The sequence below is a fragment of the Microtus ochrogaster genome, unplaced genomic scaffold (assembly GCF_000317375.1).
Source record: "Microtus ochrogaster isolate Prairie Vole_2 unplaced genomic scaffold, MicOch1.0 UNK14, whole genome shotgun sequence".
NCBI lineage: Eukaryota > Metazoa > Chordata > Mammalia > Rodentia > Cricetidae > Microtus > Microtus ochrogaster.
This window is the reverse complement of record NW_004949112.1, coordinates 1390714-1411101: the sequence shown is the minus strand read 5'-3', so window position 1 is coordinate 1411101 and position 20388 is coordinate 1390714. Positions and strand designations below refer to the sequence as shown.

At 54.3% G+C, this 20388-nt stretch overlaps 2 protein-coding genes across 2 annotated transcripts; both read right to left on the bottom strand.

Annotated features, from left to right (window-relative positions):
* Window positions 1-3488: 3488 nt before the first annotated feature.
* Cyth2 (cytohesin 2) lies at window positions 3489-10347 on the bottom strand. Its single transcript, XM_005366771.2, has 12 exons — window positions 10133-10347; window positions 8962-9109; window positions 8754-8820; window positions 8119-8237; window positions 7492-7572; window positions 6811-6923; window positions 6488-6636; window positions 6091-6202; window positions 4261-4337; window positions 4074-4145; window positions 3834-3988; window positions 3489-3749 (listed from the first exon to the last, which is right to left on the bottom strand). The coding sequence occupies exons 1-12, from the start codon at window positions 10149-10151 to the stop codon at window positions 3662-3664; spliced, it is 1200 nt and encodes a 399-aa protein (XP_005366828.1). The 5' UTR covers window positions 10152-10347; the 3' UTR covers window positions 3489-3661.
* A 1605-nt stretch (window positions 10348-11952) lies between these two features.
* Kcnj14 (potassium voltage-gated channel subfamily J member 14) lies at window positions 11953-20016 on the bottom strand. Its single transcript, XM_005366770.2, has 3 exons — window positions 19876-20016; window positions 15168-15928; window positions 11953-13972 (listed from the first exon to the last, which is right to left on the bottom strand). The coding sequence occupies exons 2-3, from the start codon at window positions 15873-15875 to the stop codon at window positions 13376-13378; spliced, it is 1305 nt and encodes a 434-aa protein (XP_005366827.1). The 5' UTR covers window positions 15876-15928; window positions 19876-20016; the 3' UTR covers window positions 11953-13375.
* Window positions 20017-20388: the final 372 nt, after the last annotated feature.

Here is a 20388-nt window from a genome sequence, read left to right as displayed (position 1 = left end):
CTCTCTCTCTCTGGCATGGACAGCTGTACACACACACACACACACACACACACACATCTCTCTCTCTCTGGCATGGACAGCTGTACACACACACATCTCTCTCTCTCTCTGGCATGGACAGCTGTACACACACACACATCTCTCTCTCTCTCTGGCATGGACAGCTGTACACACACACACACACACACACACACACACACATCTCTCTCTCTCTCAGGCATGGACAGCTGTACACACACACACACACACACCTCTCTTTCTCTCTGGCATGGACAGTTGTTCTCTGCCTGCCTAAGTGTGCAGTGGCCTCTGACTCTGCTGCTGGCTCCTTCCTGTCTCTCTTCTCCCAGTGCTTCTCTGCCTCAGTTACAGGGTTTATCCCTGTCCCCTCTTCTCCTGTGGATACCTGTTTCTTAGTTTCTCTCTGGCTAGGCTTTTGATGGCTCTGGACTAGGTCCCCCATCCCCACACTTGGGGAACCAGATTTTTTTTCCCCCCGAGACAGGGCTTCTCTGTAGCTTTGTAGCCTGTCCTGGAACTAGCTTTGTAGACCAGGCTGGCCTTGAACTCACAGAGATCCGCCTGCCTCTGCCTCCCAAGTGCTGGGACTAAAGGTGTTTGCCACCACTGCCGGGCAGGAGAACCAGATTTATTGGTACATGAAGAGAGTGAATTTGCATGGTGGAAGAAGTCAGAGCAAGGGGTGGATTTGAGCAGAATATGTACTCTGGGTTATAACCTAAAGTGACAGGATAGGGGTCACTCTCCCCACCATAGGACCACTGCCTAGCAAATGGTAACTGATATAACCTAGAGGCATGGCAGCCCAAGTTGGAGAGGGAATCATGGTAGCAGGGTGGGCTAGGCCTTGAGGTCCTAGTTCAAATAATGAGGGTTATATCCCTCAGGCCAAGTCTGAGAATGGGATACGGTTAGGATTTTTCTTAAATCTATTTTGCTGTGTACGTGTGTGTGTGTGTGTGTGCGCGCGCGTGCGCGCGCGCGCGCGCACGCACATGTGTTTAGAGAGAGAGAAGAGAGGGAAGGAAGGAGAGGAAGAGAAAGAGAGATTTACTGACTGACTCTGGGGCCCTGGCTGTCCTGGAACTTACTCTGTAGACCAGGCTGGCTTCCAACCCAGAGATCAGCCTGCTTTTGCCTCTGAGTGTTGAGATTAAAGGCACAAATCACTATGCCTGGTCAAGGCCAGGATTTTTAGGTCTGAGGGAAAAGGGCTGTGGGCAGAACTGGTGGGTGAGGGAGGAAGGCTCGGACCTTCAAGCCTCAGTGAGTGAAGAGGATCAGAAGTCCTGGTGTCAGGAGGCAGCTGATCCAGGCCTGAGAGGCTAAAGTACTACCTAGGTCCAGGGAGCAGGGCTTGAGTCCTAATTCTCTAGTATGAGGGAGGAACCTGGGATGAGGATCCCTGCAACTGAAGAAGGCTGGGGCTCACCCTACAGACTCTCCAGCCACAGAAACTTACCGCTTCAGTTTTGGAGGCTAGAAGACATGGACCAACGACACCAGTATTTGGGAAAATCTCTTCTGTGGAGTTGCCAGCCTGGCCTCAGGTAACCACCGGCACTCCTTGGTTATGTACCCTACTCTGCGTTTATTACCTCTGTGGCCTTCTGCCCTGATACCCACTCTGGCAGGACTTTTTTTATGTGTGCTGGTATGCTGGCAGGCACTGGGGAAAGCATGTTCTCATAACACAGTCTGGCTTTGAACACCTTGATTCTCTTTGCCTTAACCTGCCTCTGCGGACACCCACCTCCCATGCTTGGCCTGAAGGACAGTTTCAAGCACTTTGCTGACTTGAATGTTCTACACATCCTCGAGGCTTTGCAGCTTAGTTTGGCCAACATTTCCTTTAGCTCCTGTCAGGCAGCACGGCCAATCCTCAGAACCCTGGGCCCATGGTGATAGCTTCTCCATACCCTCTCCTGCTCCAGTCCCTGGACCACCAAGGACCACACACATCTCTTTCCACTCTCAGATCATCCTGACCACTCCACATTAAACACACCACACTCCTGCCTCACATGGTAGCTTCCCAGTCAGGCCTGCATAACCTGTTGTGCCGCACACAGCCACACCAGCACACACCAGTCACGTTTGCTAGGCACTGACCCTGTGGTAGGCACCCTACTGCTGTTTTCCTATGCCCCACATGTCCTTGTCACCTTCATTTGTGAGAGTACACCATCCAGCCCAAACCCACCCTTTCCAAACTCTACCAGTCTGTGCCACGCAAATCTGGTCCCAAAACCCACGCAGTGCTTCTCTTCTGCCAGTCACCATTCCCTGGCAAGTCCTGGGTTCAACCCATGGAGGCAGACACCATGAGTGAAAGGGTGGCTAAGAACTGAGTCATTGCTCAGTGCTTTCCTGGCCCTTTGGGTGATGCTGGAAATCCCATTTTATTTGGGACTCATTTCACACCAGCTCCTGGGGAGGAAGTAGTTCATGCCTCCTTGCCAAGGTCTAGGTAAACTATGGAAAACCTTCCATACCTAGAAGACAGGACTACCTTTGTCTACTGACATACAGCCCGAGCCACAGAGCCCACCTAAAATGTAATCTGGACACTCATACTTTACCTGGACCAGTGCTGTTGGGGTGGGCAGCCAAAGGTGCCTGTAGCCAAGGGAAGGAAAGACAAAGAAACCCCCAACAGGGGTTTGCACATCCAATACATACCTTCCAGAATCTCAATCCCCAGAAGGCTACAGGGTAATCTTTCCTTCCCAGTCAGGCCGGCATGGTAAAGCATGCTGGGAAGTGGTGATTCCTCCAGAAATACCACTTCAGGTCTGGCTCGGTAGCTAGCAGTCTAGAAGGCCAGCATTAGGAGAATGAGGTAGGATTCAGTTTAAGCTCATCACGGGCCAGGAAAACACAAGTTTCTTGGTTCCAAAGGTGGGCAGTAGGCACTGGGCCTTTGTTCTCCGGAGCCACCACTCCAGCAGAAGCACAGAAGACAGGACCAGTTGGGGACTCAGCATTCCTACTTCCGCTAAGACTCCTCCCGTGAGTCAGGACGTGTGCCTAGGCCTTCCGACAAAACAACTGCCTCTACAGGAGGCTGACTCTGCCACCTCCAAGGCCATCCCATGCCCCTCATGGTACCACTGTGCCCTCTCTAGTCCACGCTGGAGCCCTCAATGGACAGCACAACCAGTTCCTTGTGTCCAACACAGGTCTTCTCTGGCCTTCTTCCCTCCTGAGCCAGGCCTTTGTTGTTCTAGTGCCAGTCTCCCGATGATCACAGGCCCCACCAGAACATGGTGGTCTGGTCAGGAGTATGCTATACCTAATACCATCCCTAGACTCTAAATCCTTCCTTCACTCAGCAGCTGAAGGGGCAGAGGGACTTGTCTGGGAAGCACCTGCGCTGCAGCCTGTATCCTCTAGGGTCCTAGCTAATAGCAAGAAGATGGGTTCTCAGTTCTCCCAAACCCAAGAAATGAGGGCGTCGGCAGGCGCAAGGGGTTAAATAATTAATAAGATTACCAACATGTTAATTACAAATAAGGAGCCAGGAGCTAGAGGCGGTGATTTTCCAAATGGGGAACCAGGATCCACAGCCCCAGGGCCCAGGGGTCCTGCCACCCAGGCGGGGCAGCTCCAAAATAAATAACGGAGTTGGGGATAGGGGTCAGGGTTGTTCCTGCTTCTTTTTCACAGAAATCCGCTTCTTTCTTGCTGCCAGCATCTCATAAAAGGGGTCCACACTTACAGCAGCCCTGCAAAAAGGGGTCTGATGAGGATCAAGGGCCTGAGCCCAGGCCCAGCCCTCCCCGCTCAGATCGCAGTCCCGTGAGGCTCACTGGATGGACTTGATCCACTCCTCTTTCTCCTCCTGTGTGGGTGCAGAGATTCGGTACACCATGTGGTTTCCCTCTACTACCCGACCATCAGCCTCGGTTTTGCAGGCTTTGATGAGCTGGCCCTTATTGTTGGGGATGTAAAGCTCAAAGCAGTTCTAGGATACAGAGGAGGGGACAGGTCAGAAAAGCCCTGGGCCAGGACAGGGAGGTGTAGGTTTAAGGGCACCTCATGAATCTTACCGGCTTCCGAGGATCATCCACCTCCCGGATGCTCAGGTTCTCTAGGGGGATAATCCCTCGGGGCTCCTTGTCCTAGGTGGCAAAGTCAGAGTTCAGGTTCCATGGGTCCCCCCACTGACTCCCTCAGAGTGTGGGCTGAGTGTCCTGCCCCCCAGAATCTTGGCTCATCTGCAAGCTCCACCCTCACCGTAGTGTACTCAAAGTAGTAGAGGCAGTTGTCTGTAAGGATGAACCAGCGCCGCTTCCAAGTCTTCACCCGGCCCCCTGCAAGGGAAGGGGTGGGAGGGGCCGGGCTCAGCGGGGAACCGCTGGGGGTGGGGCAGAGTGGGGAAAGGTAGGGCTCTTAGGTCTAGGACAGAGGCAGTGAGGGAAAAGACAGGCAGGCAAGGACAGGCTGCTGGGGCCCCAGGAGTGGCACCCCTGCTTGGGCCACAGGTTCTGGCTATTCTATTGGCACAGGCCCAAGCTCCTCCCCCCGGGCCAAGGCCAGGGTAGTACCTCCCTCTCTGTTTGGGGGCGGGCAAGGACACCAGGTACCTACCTCCTGGGGCAGACAGCAAGAAAGCAGGCAGGACCAGGTGTGGAAGGGAAGGCGGAGGGATGGGGTGGCCCCAAGAATCGCAGCGACAGAAATAGGGGGTCAGGGAAGGGATGCACAGGGGCCAGAGGCACAGCAAGAGAACAGGCAGAGGGGAGGGGGAGAGAGGAAGAAAACCAGTTACATCCACATGGGGAGGAGCCAAAGCTTCCCCTTGCCCACCATGCTCCTGGCCTGGCTTCAACCTTTCCCAGGGGGTGCTCAGCCTGCGAGAATGGTCCTAGAAAACACATTCCCTGAGACTCTCTACCCTGACCAAAGGGTTGGGGTGGTCTTAGCTGTGTGATCTTAGGAAATCCCTGGGCCTTTTCTGATTCCAGCCTGGAGACCCACACACATTTGCCTGCAACGAGATGGCTACTGTGGCCTCTGGATGAACAGTGCTTCTGTCAGCCATGATGGTCAGTAAGTGGCGGGGGCACCTTTGCACCTAAGTTTCTTCACATGAAAAACGGAGGGCACTACTGGCAGAGCTCAGAGCCCCAACTTGAGGGAAGCTGCCTTCTTGCTCATTTCCTCTAAGGCTCAGGGAGATCACAGTGCGCTGAGGAGGCTGATCATCAGTGACCCTACTGACCTCCCTGCACCCTACCAAGGGGCCAGGGTCAGGGTGATGCCAGGGTGTGCACTGGCTGTGAAGATGCAATGCCCTGCTCCAAGTGCCCAATTCAAACCAGGACTTCAGACCTGGACGGTGCCAACTCACTGCTCGCCAGAGCCCAAGGAAAGTGAGGCCTGACTCTAACCGCACCCTCACTCTGCAGGGAGTGCCCAACTGTCCCACTGTGGCCCTCACACTGTCTCTGAGCAGTGACTATGCAAGCCTTTCCTCTATCCCTCCAGTACAGGCCCAAGAGACAGCTAGCTCTACTACAAGTATCTGGGGAGCTGTAATGGTAACTAATGGCTGACCTGTACCCAGATGCTGCCTAGGGTCCTCAGGGTTCACACAGTACCCACTGAGTGTTGAGAACAACTCTCTGGCCTTGGATGGCTAAGGAGCTGGTTTAAGGCATGGTGCCACAGGACACATCATCTGCATCACGACCACAATTGTTGCGCTGCTCCCTCCCCAGCCGGGCCAGAGGGCCCAGTCACCCTGTCTCTGCTGGCTCTCCTAGGGACGACTGATGCTCAGCTGGCTGACAATGAGCCCAGGTGTAGGGCAGACAATCTGTTCAACATGTGACCTGCCCCGGGGAGCTAACAGCCCGGTCCATCAAGCTCTGGCATATGAGCACGTGGGGGCCAGGAGCACTTTATACAGGCTGGGAAATACACAGCCTGCTCTTGCTCTCAGCCCTATTTACAGGTGTGGAAACTTGACGCTCCCAGAGGTGCAAAAACAGGGTGCTCAGTCCTGATCCAGGCCACCAGGGCTCCCTGCAGGGTTGCCAGCAGGCTCAGGGAGGGACGTACCCAGCTTTAGGAGCCAGCCCTCACGGTCTGGGTTGAAGAAGGTGTGTGTGAGATCATTCCCATCATCCTCAGGAATCTTGAAGGGTTCATTTCGGATGCTGTCGTAGAGGTTCTGAGGGGCAAAGAACAGGTTAGAAACTCCAGGCACTGAGACTTCCCCAGTGACAGAGAAATCATCCATGGGAGAAAAGCATGAACGTGGGTAGAAAGGGAAACAGAGGGTAGAGTGAAGAAAAAAAGATGAAGGGGTAATGGTGGGAAACTCTGCTGAGTTCTCAGAGATGACAGAAGACAGAAAATAACCAGACCAGAAAACTGGGAGCAGAAGAGACACCAGCAGACCCTGGAGCATAGGGTGGAAGGCTGGAAGATGGGTGGGGCTGGGAACAGTACTCACCCTGAGCAGGTCCTCAGGCAGATCTCCACCCTCATTGATGCCCCGGTTCATGGCCACAAAGCGCTCCAGGCCTGGCTTGTCCCTCACGTTGGGATTGTGAAGGCTGGTGTTCAGCATGATCACAGCAAAGGACAACACATAGCATGTGTCTGCAACAATAGAGTAAGGTAGCTGGTGATGACCCAGAACCTTCCCAAAACCTTTGCCCTATCCCCTCAAACTCTGGGAACCTAGATCCTGGCCTCTTCCTTCAAACCCAGTCCAGATTCCAGCACTCCTCCCTCAGACTACATACAGGTCTATGCCCTGCCCTCTGGTCCTACCTGTAGACTGGAAGACCCCAGGGTTACACAAGCAGTATCGCTGGGCAAAGGCCTCCATCATCCGGTCAATTTTCTGAGCCTCTCCAGGGAGGCGAAAGCTCCACAGGAATTGCCTGGTTAGGGGAGGGTGGGACAGGCATGGGTTTCAGGGCTGTTAAACACTCTACTTCTTAGTCCCTGTTAGAAGTGGACAGGCCATTATCCTACCGCTGCCCAGTGTGGTGATGCACACCTTTAATCCCAGCACCCAGCAGGGTGAGGCAGATGGATCTCTGTAAATTCAGGGCCAGCCTGGTCTACATAGAGTTCCAGGTTAATCAGGGTTACACGGTGAAATGCTGTTTCAACTCCAACCCTAAAACAATTAGTCAGACCCAAATTTCTCACCCCAGCTGCTTGAGTTTGTAGGCATGTAATCTAATCAGAGCAGTCACTCTAATCTGGAGTGTCTACAGAGGACAGTCTTTTCTCCACCCCCAAGTTTGCTAACTGGACTGTGCTTTTGCTGCCAGGTAGGAGGCTCCACTGAGCACACCGAGAGAAAGGTGTGCTGAAGGAGGCCCCACCTGGACTTGTCCTATTAGAGACAATCATTTCCGGAGTGTTGCTTGTCTCTGTTGCAGTGGTTTGTCCCTAACAACTGAGAAAGCCCTGGCACATGCATCTCTGCCCCATTCTCACCGCAGGGCCTGCACCAGATTGAGGTCGGTGAACTCATGCAAATCCACAAAAGCATGGAGCACAGACAGGTTTAGCTCTTCCCTGGAAGGAGAGAGAGTCCTATCAGGAGGCGCAACAGGAGCTATAGTAGTATCAATCTCGTTTACTGTGCCGCCCTCACGGCAGCTGGACCTCTCACTCGGCTGAGTCCTGAGTAGGACACCTTGTTCTTGCAGCCTGTCAATCTTAGAGCACACAGACTACCTGATGGCATCTCTTTTCTCTGTTCCCCAGATGCTTTTATCTCAAGAATTGACCTTTACCTGAGAACTCACAGACCGTTCCTAGTTCCTATGCACTCACATGTCCACAGGTCGTCTCCATCATATACCTGCAGCTCTGACCCATGATCAAAACTTCAGGATGACACTTTCAGATGCTAGCTTGTGTGTACGTGATAAAGGGACTGTCACTCAGCCATCAACAGTGCCCCAAATACAAGCAGAGCCCTTACTCACAGGATGACCACAGGTACCCACTCCTATAGTCTCCAGCCCCCCACTGCATCCTGACTCAGGTGGAAGCCCCAAGCCTGCTCCCTACACAAGCCACTAACGAGGCTGGGGTACCACGCAGGTGGGAGCTTACCTTTCCCCCAGGTAATCCCCGATGGCTGTCTTGTTCAGCCCCTCGCCCTTGTACAGGAAGCGGGCAATTTCCTCGGGTGTGTTCTGCAGAAGTTCGTGCTCCACCAAGAATTGGATCCCCTGGAGGGAGGGGGCCAGATTTGTGCCGAGGCAGAAGGTGCTGCTCCCCATAAACTTCAAAACCCAAGTCTCTCCACCGTAACAGAGCATGTCAGCTTCACGCTCAGTTTCTTACAGCTCCCCACGAATCATCCCTAACCCATGCCCTCAGCCTCTGCTTAAATGATTCCAGCACATACAAATGGGTCCGGCAGGAACAGGTCTGAAGAATAATTGAATACGTTACCCACTACAATGAAAAGTGAGCACAGATACCTGTCCATGAACTGTAAACATGCACCCCCTCCCTTACTGCCGTATCTCACCCTGAGCTGTACACTTGGAGGTAGGGGGTCCCTGAGAGTATGACAGGGGCTTAGGGTTCCCAGCACAGCCAGACTCCCAGGGGTCTCAGTACACGACATTCATGGAACAGATGGGCAGAGATCAGGACTCTGTTGCCTAGAGGAAACTATCATCTTAACACTTCTAGAACCTAGGATGTCAAAACCATGCCTAAATTTCTGCTCAGCTAACCTTCTTGGGGTCCATGTTGAATTTCTTCCTGCCCATTGCCATCTTCCGGTTCCGCTGCAAGGTCTTACTGCAAAAGCAGGGTGGGCAGCAGCCAAGGTCAATGCCTGAGCACCCAGGGCCCTGGCCAAGCCTTGTGCGCCATGAGCTCCCCACGGCCCTCACCATGAGCTCCCCACAGCCCTCACCATGAGCTCCCCACGGCCCTCACCTGCCCTCATTGGCCTCCAGCCCCTCCACCTCGCTCATGGCTTCGCTCAGCTCCTCTCGCAGGCGCTGGATCTCCACCAGCAGCTCCTGCTTGCGCCGGCGGATGTTCTCCAGCTCCATGCGCTCCTCTGGAGTCAAGTCTGGGGGCTCTAGGGGTCAGGATCAGGAAATGAGTTCTGGGGGCCAGGACTGCTGCATCCTGGATTCCTGTACTCAAGAGGAATGGCTACTTGAAACCTTAGGGGAGAAGTAAGACCCTGCACCCTTAGTCTGGGGCAGAAGTACCTGGGAACCTCATCTCTTAACAGGTCTGGGGGATGAATTTCTGGGCCCAGTACTTGGAAGGATGTGGAGCCCTGGCTTCATCATGAAAGTGGGGACCTAGATCTTGGGTATGATTTGGAAAGAAACCAAGGCCTGGGCTCCTGGACCTATCACCGCAGTTGGGAACTTGTGGGTCTGAATTTCGGATGTCCTGGCTCCTTGGTTCCATTACGGTAGAATGGGAGGCTTGGATACTGAAAACATTTGGAAGGAGACAGGGCCTTGGGCTCATGGCTCCATCATCTCAGGGGATCTAGGGCCCTGGATCCTGGGTGTCTTTCTCAAAAGGCAGCAGGTCCCACAATCACGGCTGAGGTCCTGGGGTCCACGACCCTGGATGCATTTCTTGGAAAGACACCAAGACTCTGGTTCCTGGCTCCACCACGGTGGGGACCCTGGCATGGACCCTGGGTACACTTCTTGTAAGGGGGCCGGATCCCTGGCTCCAACATAGTGGGAGTTGGGGTCCTGGATCCTGGGTGCCTTTCTTGAAAAGGAACCGAGGCTCTGGCTCCTGGTTCCGTGGTCTGAATATTGGGTGCACAGAGAAGACAAACTAAGGCAGCAAGTCCCTGGGTCCGGGACAGCAGGCAGGAAGGTTGTAAAGAACCTCAGCAAGAAAGCCAGGCCGCGGCTCGCGCTGGTGTACGCCCCGCCCCGCTCCGCTCTCGCCGCCCCGCCCCGCCGGCCGCCGCCGGAAGAGGGCTCGGCCCAAACAAAGCCCCGGAATCCCCGGCTCTCGGCGGGGCCGGAAGCCGGTTCCGCGCGCAGAAAAGAGCCTCGCGACCGCTCGCCTGTCCTGGGCTGAGCTTGGGAGCCACTCCGCCCGTCCGCCTCGCCCGTCCTACCGTAGACACCGTCCTCCATGGCGGCTAGGAAGGCCCGCGGGGAGTCCGGGGCGGTTCCGCCAGCTGGGCCTGCGTCCGCGTCGGCCCGCGGGCTCGAGTGAGCCCGCTCAAACGCCCCAGGAGCCACCGCCGCCTCCTCAGCGCCCGTCCTCAGCGCCGAAAAGACTATCCCTTCACGGCCCAACCGCCCGGCCGGTGGGGCCCGCCCCTCGCTTTGATACCACCCAATCCGCTGCGGGTTTCCCCGACTGCTCTGCCCCCGACGCCACAGTATCATCTCCGGGACCAATAGGCACGCGAGAAACAGTTGCAGGACCGTACAGCTGGCGATAGACTGCTAGAGTGACCAATCAGAGTGAGGACAGAGTGTTTGATCCCGCCTCCGAAACAAAGGAAAATCTTTGGCAGCTTTATTCTCCAATAAGAAAACTCAAAAAGGAGCGATCAGGAGGTGGGGCTTCGTGGAGCAGGGAGGATTGCGCCTGCGTAAGAGCCCGACTAGGCTGCGGAACCTCTTTTAGGAATTCGTTGTTAGGGGGCGGGATTTGATTAGCTTTGTTGTCAAGGGCGGGGTCTCAGCCTAGAGTTGCTTCCTGGAGCCACACCTCCTGCGCCCTCCACGCTAGCTTTTGACCGCGGCGGTTGCCGAGCAACTGGGAGCCACACAGGCCTGTCTTTTGCCTCCTTTCTCAGGGTACTTCTTTCTTCAGGCAGTTGCTATCTCTGAACCCTTTCCGTACCACCTCATGTGGCTTTCCTACACTTCTCAATATCCCAGAGTCAAAGGATGGTAAACTGAAGGCATTATTTCTTCCAAATGTATTGGGAACCATGCATGCACTGGCTCTACCCTCCCAGCGCTGTCTTTAGGCTCTTCCTCACTCCTAAACTCTTAGCTTCCTCCTCCTCAAATTCTGCCTTCCCCAGGCATTGTCCCAAAACAACCCCCCTCCCGCAATCGTCCGCCTGCTCTTTCTCTTGGCAGCTCTCCAGGTCCCTGTACTTAAGGTCCTCCTTCTACCCAACCTTTTCTTTCCCCACACTCCTGCCCTTCTTAACTCCCCCATCCTCCTCCTTTTTGCTGTGCAGTGAGGGAGCTGTCTGTGATGGGGACTCAGGCATATTTGTAAATCAAAGGCCCATGATGGGGCTAGAGGGACTTCCAGGTCTCATCCTCATCTGTGTCCCTGGGCTGCCCAGGTGAGGACAGATTCAGGGCCAGGACTTGGTTAAGCCTTTGGATTAGTCATGGAGTCTCGTAATCCCCTCTCTGACCTTTATGAGTGGCCTGACCCATGCCCTCCCTTGCAGAGCTCTGGCTATGCCAGCCCTCTCCCACCCTCTCCTTCCCAATAGAACCACATGCCCCTGCCTCTTCAGCCCAACTTAGCCTCTTTCTCCACCATGGCCTTCATCATCCTTAGTCCCTGCCCTGGACCTGGAGGGGGGAGTTGTGAGCTAATTAATCCTGTCCGGTTATTACCTGGGGATTCTGAAGGATAAAGCATGATGCGAGCCAGAAGAGGGCACGGGTGGATTCAGCACAAGGCGAGCCGGTGCCAGTGCTGGCTCTCAGTCGGGAACACGGGTGAGGACACCTTCTGGCAGTTCCCCTGAGGCTGGCCACCAGCCTGCTGGGCACTTAGGTGACTGCATTGTGGGAAGGCCAAGAACAAGAACAAAAATTCCAGAAACACAGGCACCCTGTTGGTGCTCTTGGGCCTTTAAGACAGTGACTGGGTTACCCTAAGAGCCCCACTTTTCTCACAGTGAACATAACCCTGGAGATAACAGCTGCCTCTTCTATCCCAAGACCCTGATCTGAAGCAGAGAGGTGGTGCCATTGACCATTGGTGATAGCCCATGCATCTCGTTGGTCCTATAATTAACATACAATATGGAACCAGCCATCAAGTCAGTGTCCCCTCCCAACTACCAGGAAGGCTGTGTGTTTCAGCATGAGGGTGGGGACAAATGTCCTAGCCTCCACAGTGAAGGGCCATCCTGCTTGGGAAAGCTCTAGTGGTCGTTGTTCCAGGAAAGACTGAAGCCACACAAGGCAAGGTTTGCCCGGAGTCACTTGGAGCTGCTGGGACTTAAAGTCTTCGCAGATCTCTGCAAAGGGCTCCAAGTGGCTCGAGCCTGTTCACATCTTACTGCAGGAATGAACTGAAAAGATAGAGATCTGTATTTATATATAATATACATATGGATATCTTTGAGAAATAGACACACATCACTAGGTGTGGTATTCCAGAATATTTTAGGCTCCCCAGCCTCAGCCTCCCCCTTCCGTTGACCCCTAGCCCTGGGATCTTCTAGGCTCTTGCTTACAAGCTCCGCCCAAAAAAGTGTCTGCCTCCCAGGACTCCCAGGCTGTCCACCTGAAGGTGACTAGGACTTTGGGGAAGGACAGCTCTGGGTCCCTGGAGCTTTGATTCCTGTTGGCGTTATAAAACCACACAGGAAGTCACCATGGTCATGGAGCTTCCCAACCCTCTGGGCAAAGTGGAGCAGCAAAGCACAGGCGTCTACTCAGCCACAGAATCCTGATTCCTTTGGATGCTCTAAGAATGGCACTTCAAACAAAAGCAGATTTACCCTGTGGACACGGAGAAGCCAGACTCACTCCCTTAGCTGGAATCTAAAGAGCCAGTATGCTAGAGTTCTCTGGCATCAGGAGCCTCACGTCATCTCAGTCCTACCAATGCTCTGTGTCTTGTGGTTTCTGGAGTGGGTCCCCTCTCTAGCCAGCCTGTTCTAGAATCCCCCGTGTCAACCTAGACTCAGAGGATTTCAACTCTTGGGCTTTTCTTCACATAGAGTCCGGGCACCAGTCTGTCTTTGGCCAATCATGATGGTCCCGAATCCTTGGAGTACTCTGCCCACTTCCTCCTGAGGGTAGCAAAGCCGTCGTCACTTGACTCTGCTTTTTGATCTGTGTAAATTGACATCTTCTTCTCCGAAGCCGTGTGCCTCACTGAAATCTGACCAGAATCCAGCCTTTATGCCTTGCCTCTTGGATCCCTGGGCTCTCGTGAGACGCAGGAATCCAGCTCCTAAAGGGGTCTTGAGAGTGAGACTGGAGCAGAGAAATGAAGGTCTGGTATTGTCTGTGGTAGACAACCTCATGGGTAATGGTTGTCCCAGCAGGCCACTGGTCCTTGGAAACGCCCTCCTCCCAATGGAGTGTCAGTCATCTTTGGGAAGGGGAGCCACATGGGGAAGTGGACCTCAGCTGTGTCATGGAGGCAGGGTCAGTGCCAGGGTTGGTGTAAGAGCTTGGGGACTGTCAGCCCGATCTGGGGTCTCTGCTGAAGTCCCCTCCTTAGCATCCTCATCTTCCTCTTCTTCCTGGCAGCAGCTCAGAGCAAGTTCATTCTCATAACAAAATGCAGCGAGGGAGCCAGGAAAACTTGACTTAGGGCTGTGGGAAGCCTGCTCTGCCCGTTCATCCAGCTCCTTGGCACTGCAGACTGGTGTCCCTGGGACCTCGTATGTTCGATGAAAGTGGCGATAGTCAACCTCATACTGGGAGCCACGCTGGAAAAGGACTGGTTCGAAGCGATGGCCCCAGAGCAGCTCACCTGGGAGGTAAGATGAGCGGCACTGTGTCGTCATAGCTGTGGCCTCAACCATACCTTCGAGGATGACCACCAGCTCAAAGTCAGCCCGGGCCAGCTCTGCCCGCCCCAGCTCATACAGTGGACTTGCCGAGTCAATCTCGTGCACAATGGTGATGGGGGATACGAGGAAGATGCGGTCGGTGCCTCCATCAAAGCCAACATCCACATCCTGGTGGTCCAGCGGAATGTACTCACCCTCCGGGGTCACACGGGGCTGTGCAGAAGCAAGAGAACAGAGCCAGAGAGGTGAACACAGGCTACAGCAAGAGAGGAATACAAATACAAAGAAAGAAGAAAGAGCAGTGAGGTGAGATACTGGAGAACATGAACCCAGAGACTGAGAAGAAGACCCTCAAAGATAAGGGGACAGACAGACACCTTCCCCGGGGGATAAGAAACCCAGGAACAGGGGGAAGACAGTGAGATAGAAACCTGGGGACAGAGAGGGAGAGAGAGAAAGGGACCCAGAGAGAGGGACAAGGGCAACAGATCTGGCTCTAACAGGAACGACCCACCACTGTTTCAGGTAGCTGTGCCTCTCCAACCCATTGAGTATAGGTATGAGCCCAGTGAGAAGTGTGTGTTATACTAGATGCTGGTGGTTTTGTCTCCTACCTACTGTTCTGTGTGTCTCCCGGGTGGTGTCGCTACCCACCCCACAGACCTCTGAAAGAAGTGTCCCCCTGGGTCCACTGTTCTCTGTACCCCAGAGGCTTCTGGAAGCTGAACTTCCCACAGTCACCCACTCCCTCCTCTGGCCGCGATTGCAGCCTCCACTTGGCCAGTGCTGACTGCAGCTCAGCGGTTTGTTGGGAGCCCAGATGCTTGAGCAATGTGGCCCCCAAGTCTAGGAGCGTCAAGGCTCCTATAGCAGGGCTTGGAGGAGGCTGCTACCCCAGTGCAGTGGGAATGGCTTCAGTGGGCTGCTTCCCAGCCTTGGTGCTGTGCTCACTGGGTAGGGGAGCCTGGGACTCAAGTCCTGAGCTGCTCTATTTTCCTTTCTCCTGGTAACTGTGCCTACATAGTAGCAAGGCCTCAGTCTTCACCACCCTCTAAACCCATCTCAGGCTGCTGTCCAGGGCTTTCCGGCTGCTGGAGCTACCGGGAGCACTTGAGGACAGGTGTGGTTGCCCATGTCTGTAGCCCGTAGCTCCTGTCGGGCAGTCTCTAGGCCAAGAAGCTCTCAGGTGTTCTACTGTCTCAAGCCCAGGTTCCCAGGAACTAGCCTCTTGGTCTACCTCTATCCTGCAGGTAACCCATGGCTCTGCTATTTAAGGTGCTGGAGACACACCTCCTAGATTCCTACACCCTGTCCTCCCCTAAAAACGTGCACATGCCCATGCACCCCACATCTGCAACAGCTGGGTCCCACCAGTGCCTCCATCCCCAGGCCCCAGAAACCCCCTCACCTGCAGCAGCTGGGCCCGAACGTGAGCCTCCACCAGGTGGCTGCGGCGCAGGTTGCCCACCCGCCACATGAGGCAGAGGCGGCGGTCTCTCAGAGCCACCACTGCGTTTTCGCTGAAGACCAGCGTCTCGTTGCGTTTCTTGGGCTTGGCCATCTTGGCCATAACTGCGCCCACGACGAAGGCGTCGAGCACACAGCCTGCGATGCACTGTAGCACCACGGCGGCCACAGCAGCTGGACACTCCTCGGTAACGCTGCGCACACCATAGCCTATGGACGTCTGCGTCTCCAGCGCGAAGAGGAAGGCAGCCAGGAAGCTGGCCACCTGTGAGAAACAGGGCGCCGGGGGCGGCGGGGCCGCCAGGTCACCGTGCAGTGAGGCGATGAGCCAGAAGGTCAGGCCGAAGAGCAGCCAGGAGGCGAGGAAGGAACAGGAGAAGAGCAGGCACATCCAGCGCCAGCGCACGTCCACACATGTGGTGAACAGGTCACTCAGGTAGCGCGCGCCCTGGCCACCCAGATTCACGAAGCGCACATTGCAGTGCCCATCTTTTTTGACGAAGCGCCCGCGGCGCCGGCTCCCAGTCACCGGTGCGGGCGCCCACCCATTGCGGCACAGCCCGGCCCCTGCCTCCTCCTCATCGCCAGCTTGGCTGTTTCCTGATTCCAGCGCGCCGCTCAAGCGGCGCAGGGCCCTGGCCAGGCCCATTGGGCGGGGAAACCCCCCTCTACTTGGCCTAGCGGGGGGCGGGCGCCCCAAACCTACAGGAACAAAAGATGGGCAGGAACGTCAGGGGTACCAGGAACTAGAGGGCCATCAGGCGTGACACTGTGCTGCGCACCCTCATCTACCAAAGGGTGGGCCAGCACTTACCGGATAACTTTTACGAATATGAAACTTGTGTATAGCTAACAACTGAAGCGGAGTGTTTCTAGTCCTCCTAATGCTGTTATGAAGAATGCCAAATTGGTGACTTAGACTGCCGTAAGCCCTGCACATGAACTTACACATTTGTGGTTTGTTTTGTTTTGTAGATAGTACTGCTGTAGAACAATAGTAGGATACTCCTGAATACTAGGCAGTGCTCTACCACGGATGTCCCTAGCCCCTGACTGGTAGAGGGCTGTCAGTGCTCTGTCACTGAGCCATGGATGTCCCTAGCCCCTGACTGGTCGAGGGCTGTCAGTGCTCTACCACTGAGCCATGCCCCTAGCATAGAACAGAGTTTTGAGACAACCACATCACTTTACAGATATAACCTTCTTAAGTCCACAGCTACTCAAGCTTTGAATGCTAGCACTTGGTGTTGGCGTCAAGAGAAAAACCAGCCCCAGATGTGGCGTGAGGTGTGCATACTGCTATTCCAGCACTCAGGAGGCAAATGTAAAAGCATGGAGAATTTGAGGCCAGTTTGAGCTATGGAAGGCCCTGACTCAGATAAGGAACAAGGATTCTACCTGGCAGAAAAAAAGAAATGATGGACAAACATCAAACCATATGAAACATTTCTTTGTTGAGGCTGCCTTATGAGCTCAAGAGATCTTTGCACCTCAGTCCCTGGAGTAGGTGGGAACACAGGCCGTGTCAGGCATGGCTGTACCACAAAAACATTTTAGGTGGGAGGAGCCAATTCCAGTCATAGTTCAGTTTCCTTTGTCTGTATCCTCCGTACCCACTAAGCTCAGGAAACTCAGACTGGAAGCAGTGGCCTCTCTACCGAACATGCAGACCTTTCTACGCATGAGTATTCCCTGAACAACACGGAGAAACTACGTAACATCACACTGCTATGTACCAGAATCTGGAGACGATGTTTGTTTTGGAGACAAAGTTTGCACACAGCCCAGACTGACCTAGAATCAACCCTCCTGCCTCCACCTCCTGAGTGCAAGAATCACAGGCCTGAACCACCACACTGAGCTATGAGATATCTCTAAACACATGGGACAGTATGTGGGGGTTACCTCCAGCTGAGAAAAGGGGGATTGGAAAAGATGTAGGGTTTCCTTCTAACGTCATAAAAACTGTTCTAGCTGCACCAAAGTGACAGCAGCTCAGCTGTGCAGCACTCAACATCACCGGACAGATGAGGCTGCCGCTCAGAGCACAGCACGTGTGTGCCATGCCTCGGGTCTGGGCTCTCGACCCCAGCACTCTCATATGTTGATGGGTGAATGATGAATTATTATTATTATTTTTTTTTTTTTGGTTTTTCAAGACAGGGTTTTTGAGAGCCTGTCCTGGAACTAGCTCTTGTAGACCAGGCTGGTCTCAAACTCACAGAAATCCAGCCTGCCTCTGCCTCCCGAGTGCTGGGATTAAAGGCGTGCGCCACCACCGCCCGGCCATGAATTATTTCTAAATGAAGCTACTAACAAGCAGGTTCAACCTTGACCGTCTGATCTGAGGCCACTCCTACTGGGCCTCAGTGTCCTTAACAAGGATGGGAACAACTTCCCAGTACAGAGTGCCTTCTGGTCATACAGACTCAGGTCTGCTGCTCCTCCCAGAGGAAGGTGGAGTTCTGTGAGTTCCAGGCCATCTATATAGCAAGACCTTGTCAAGAAAAAAAAAAAAAGATTCAAGGTCTGATTTGATTTAGACTGTAGCCTAGGACTCCTTTTTCAGACTTTTGATTTGCTCATTTGAGGGATGAAGAGCAATAACCCTAACCTGAAAGGCAGGGCATCTGCAAGTCCATAGACAGCCCTAGGCTGAATCCTGACCCGGAAACAAAGAGTTCTAATAGTCGTTCAGCGAGTGTTTGCTGACCTTCCTGAGCCTCCACTCAGAGCTGAAAACCGAAGGTCAGGGCCTTCAGCCACATCTCCAGCTATTACAGGGTTGGTCTGGTCCAAGTGTTACCCAGCTCAGTCTATGGCTTCGTATACTGTAAGCACACAAGACTAGACTCTATGGAAGCTCATGGGCTTTGGTGGAAAGACCTGAGTGTTGCAAGTAAGAAGGCTGTGTGAAGTTTGGCACTTACGGCCCAAGGATGCCTTGCACCTCCTTTCTTGGTCTCCATGGCATCTAGAATAGGTCACTAGGCCCACCTGACAGGTGCAAATCTGAGTGAACAGAGCTGGGCTGAGTCAGCACAGCAGCCCCGGATGTCGAAGGTCATTCTCAGGATGGGAGTAGGCTGTCTCCCAAGAGCAGCTTTAGAGCTGAAATGCGGGAAGTAATGAGTACCGTGAGCGGCCTGTGTGGTAGGATCCCTGCTCTGCAAGAGTTCCCCCAGAGCATCAGGAGCAGCCTGTGTGGCAGGATCCCTGCTCTGCAGGAGTTCCCCAGAGCTAACCAGGTAGAGAGGGAGGTGGAATCAGCTGGTGCCTCAGCTGGCGAGAGAGGTGGCAAGCTTGTGTGCTGAGCCCCAGGGACGGTGTGGCAGTGGGCCAGGCCAGTGTGTATATGGAGGATCTGCAGCTGCCCATGGTACCTACTGCAGCCCAGGGTTCACCTTTGATTGTTCAGGGTATCAGGGCCAAGGGCTTCACCTCATCTCAATCTGGGGCTCCTGTGTTAGGGTGGGAAGCTGGGATGGGTCCCTGATTCTGCCACTGCCCTGAGGTGTATCCACTTGTATCCACCTTAGACTGGAAGGGACTTTTACCTTCAGGGAACCATCTGTATCCCACAGAGCCCAGCACTAGGCTGCTCCCACAAAAGATGGGGGAAGGATACTGACCCACACCCCCCCATCTTCCACCTGACCCACAAGAGCAGCTTAATGTTTCCATATAAAGGAGCCAAAGGGCTTAAGGTACTTCAACTGCATGTCAAAGTCACTATATAATCTAAAGCCAAAAAACCCCGCCCCTCCCATTCACACAAGGTGGCACCCCTACCCCTGCCAAATAATGGGGACAGAGGGTACTGAGGGAGTCCCAAGGAAACCACTGAACAAGCAGGGACAGGAACTCCTGTCCTTTCTAGATCTCCAAGGCAGTCAGACAACCCAACCACACTGGGGTCACTAGGCTCAAAGATGCAAAGTCATGGTAGCCAGCGCGGGGGATAGAGACCCAGAGATAGAGAGAGAGATACAGATAAATAGATAGACAGATAGATAGATAGACAGACAGACAGAGACCCGGAGAAACAGGTCAGAAACATGAGCTGGGGGAACAGAGACCCAGAAAGAGAGACAAGAGACCGACTCAGAAAAACAGAAAGCGACAGAGACCTGGAGAAACAGGTGGTCAGCGGCATGAGCTGGGGGGAGAGAGATGCAAACGGGGTGGGGACAGAGATGGACTCAAGAGAGAGAGACCGAGAGAGAGGGAAAGAGACCCAGAAAGAGACAGACACAGAATGACAAGAAACTGACACAAAGAGACCTAAAGAGAGGAACAGAGATCACAGTGGCATGAGCTGGAGGGACAGAGGCCCAGAGAGAGATGAGACAGAGACAGAGACAAAGACGGGGGGGGGGGGGCAGGTAGACAGAGAGGTCTGTGGACAAGGAGGCTAAGAATTACAAGGGAAATCAAGTTCGTGTCTCATGAGATGGTGATAGATAGGGAGAGTGAGGGGCTGCCTCTCAGAGCGAGAATGCGGTAGTGAGAAATTCATCATCAGTATTGGCCAGAGCTGGAAGCCAAGTACTGGGGGTACCAGAGAGGGGGAACTACTGGCTGGAACATCAGGGAAGGTGTTGGGGGCAAAGGGAGGATGAGATGGGTTGGCTCATGTCTGCACTTACCTGGGGGGGCTGCCCACCCCCATGCCCTGCACTGGGGGTTCCTCTGCCCAGGCTGGAGAGGGGCCTCTGTGGGCGCTTATGTGTTCAGGTCTGTCCTCGGCCCCTGGGGCCTGAGCCGGGGCACTCAACCTCTGAGCTATAGCGGATCAGGGCCTCAACAGAGGGGGGTGGGGGTGGAGCCGGCTCAGCACTGCAGAGGGGGAGCCAGGGAGGCTGGCCAGGCAGGACACTGGGCTGCGGCCCAGGAAGACTGGAGAGGACAGTGCAGTAATGAATGGGTGGGAGGCAGGGAGGGACACTGGGGATCAGGAACATGGAAAACAGAGCCATAGGAAGGGCACGACAGCCTCCTGAACTTAGAAGGAAATACTGAGATAATAATAAAGGGGAGAAAAATGTGGGTTCCCATTTCTTTCCCCAAGGACGATGTCTTAATAAACCGGTGGTCCAGAAAGAGACACCCATTTACTGACTCCGAGCCAGGTCCAAACAGACTGGTTTAGAAAAAGCCGA

Coding starts and splice junctions, on each gene's coding strand:
- Cyth2 (XM_005366771.2), bottom strand. Junction 7,573..8,118: donor GGGGATTACCTGGGGGAAAG/GTAAGCTCCCAC, acceptor CTCTCCTTCCAG/GGAAGAGCTAAACCTGTCTG. Junction 6,203..6,487: donor TGCCTGAGGACCTGCTCAGG/GTGAGTACTGTT, acceptor TTTGCCCCTCAG/AACCTCTACGACAGCATCCG.
- Kcnj14 (XM_005366770.2), bottom strand. CDS start 15,875: ATGGGCCTGGCCAGGGCCCTGCGCCGCTTGAGCGGCGCGCTGGAATCA. Junction 13,973..15,167: donor TTCGGGCCCAGCTGCTGCAG/GTGAGGGGGTTT, acceptor GCTTCTGCACAG/CCCCGTGTGACCCCGGAGGG.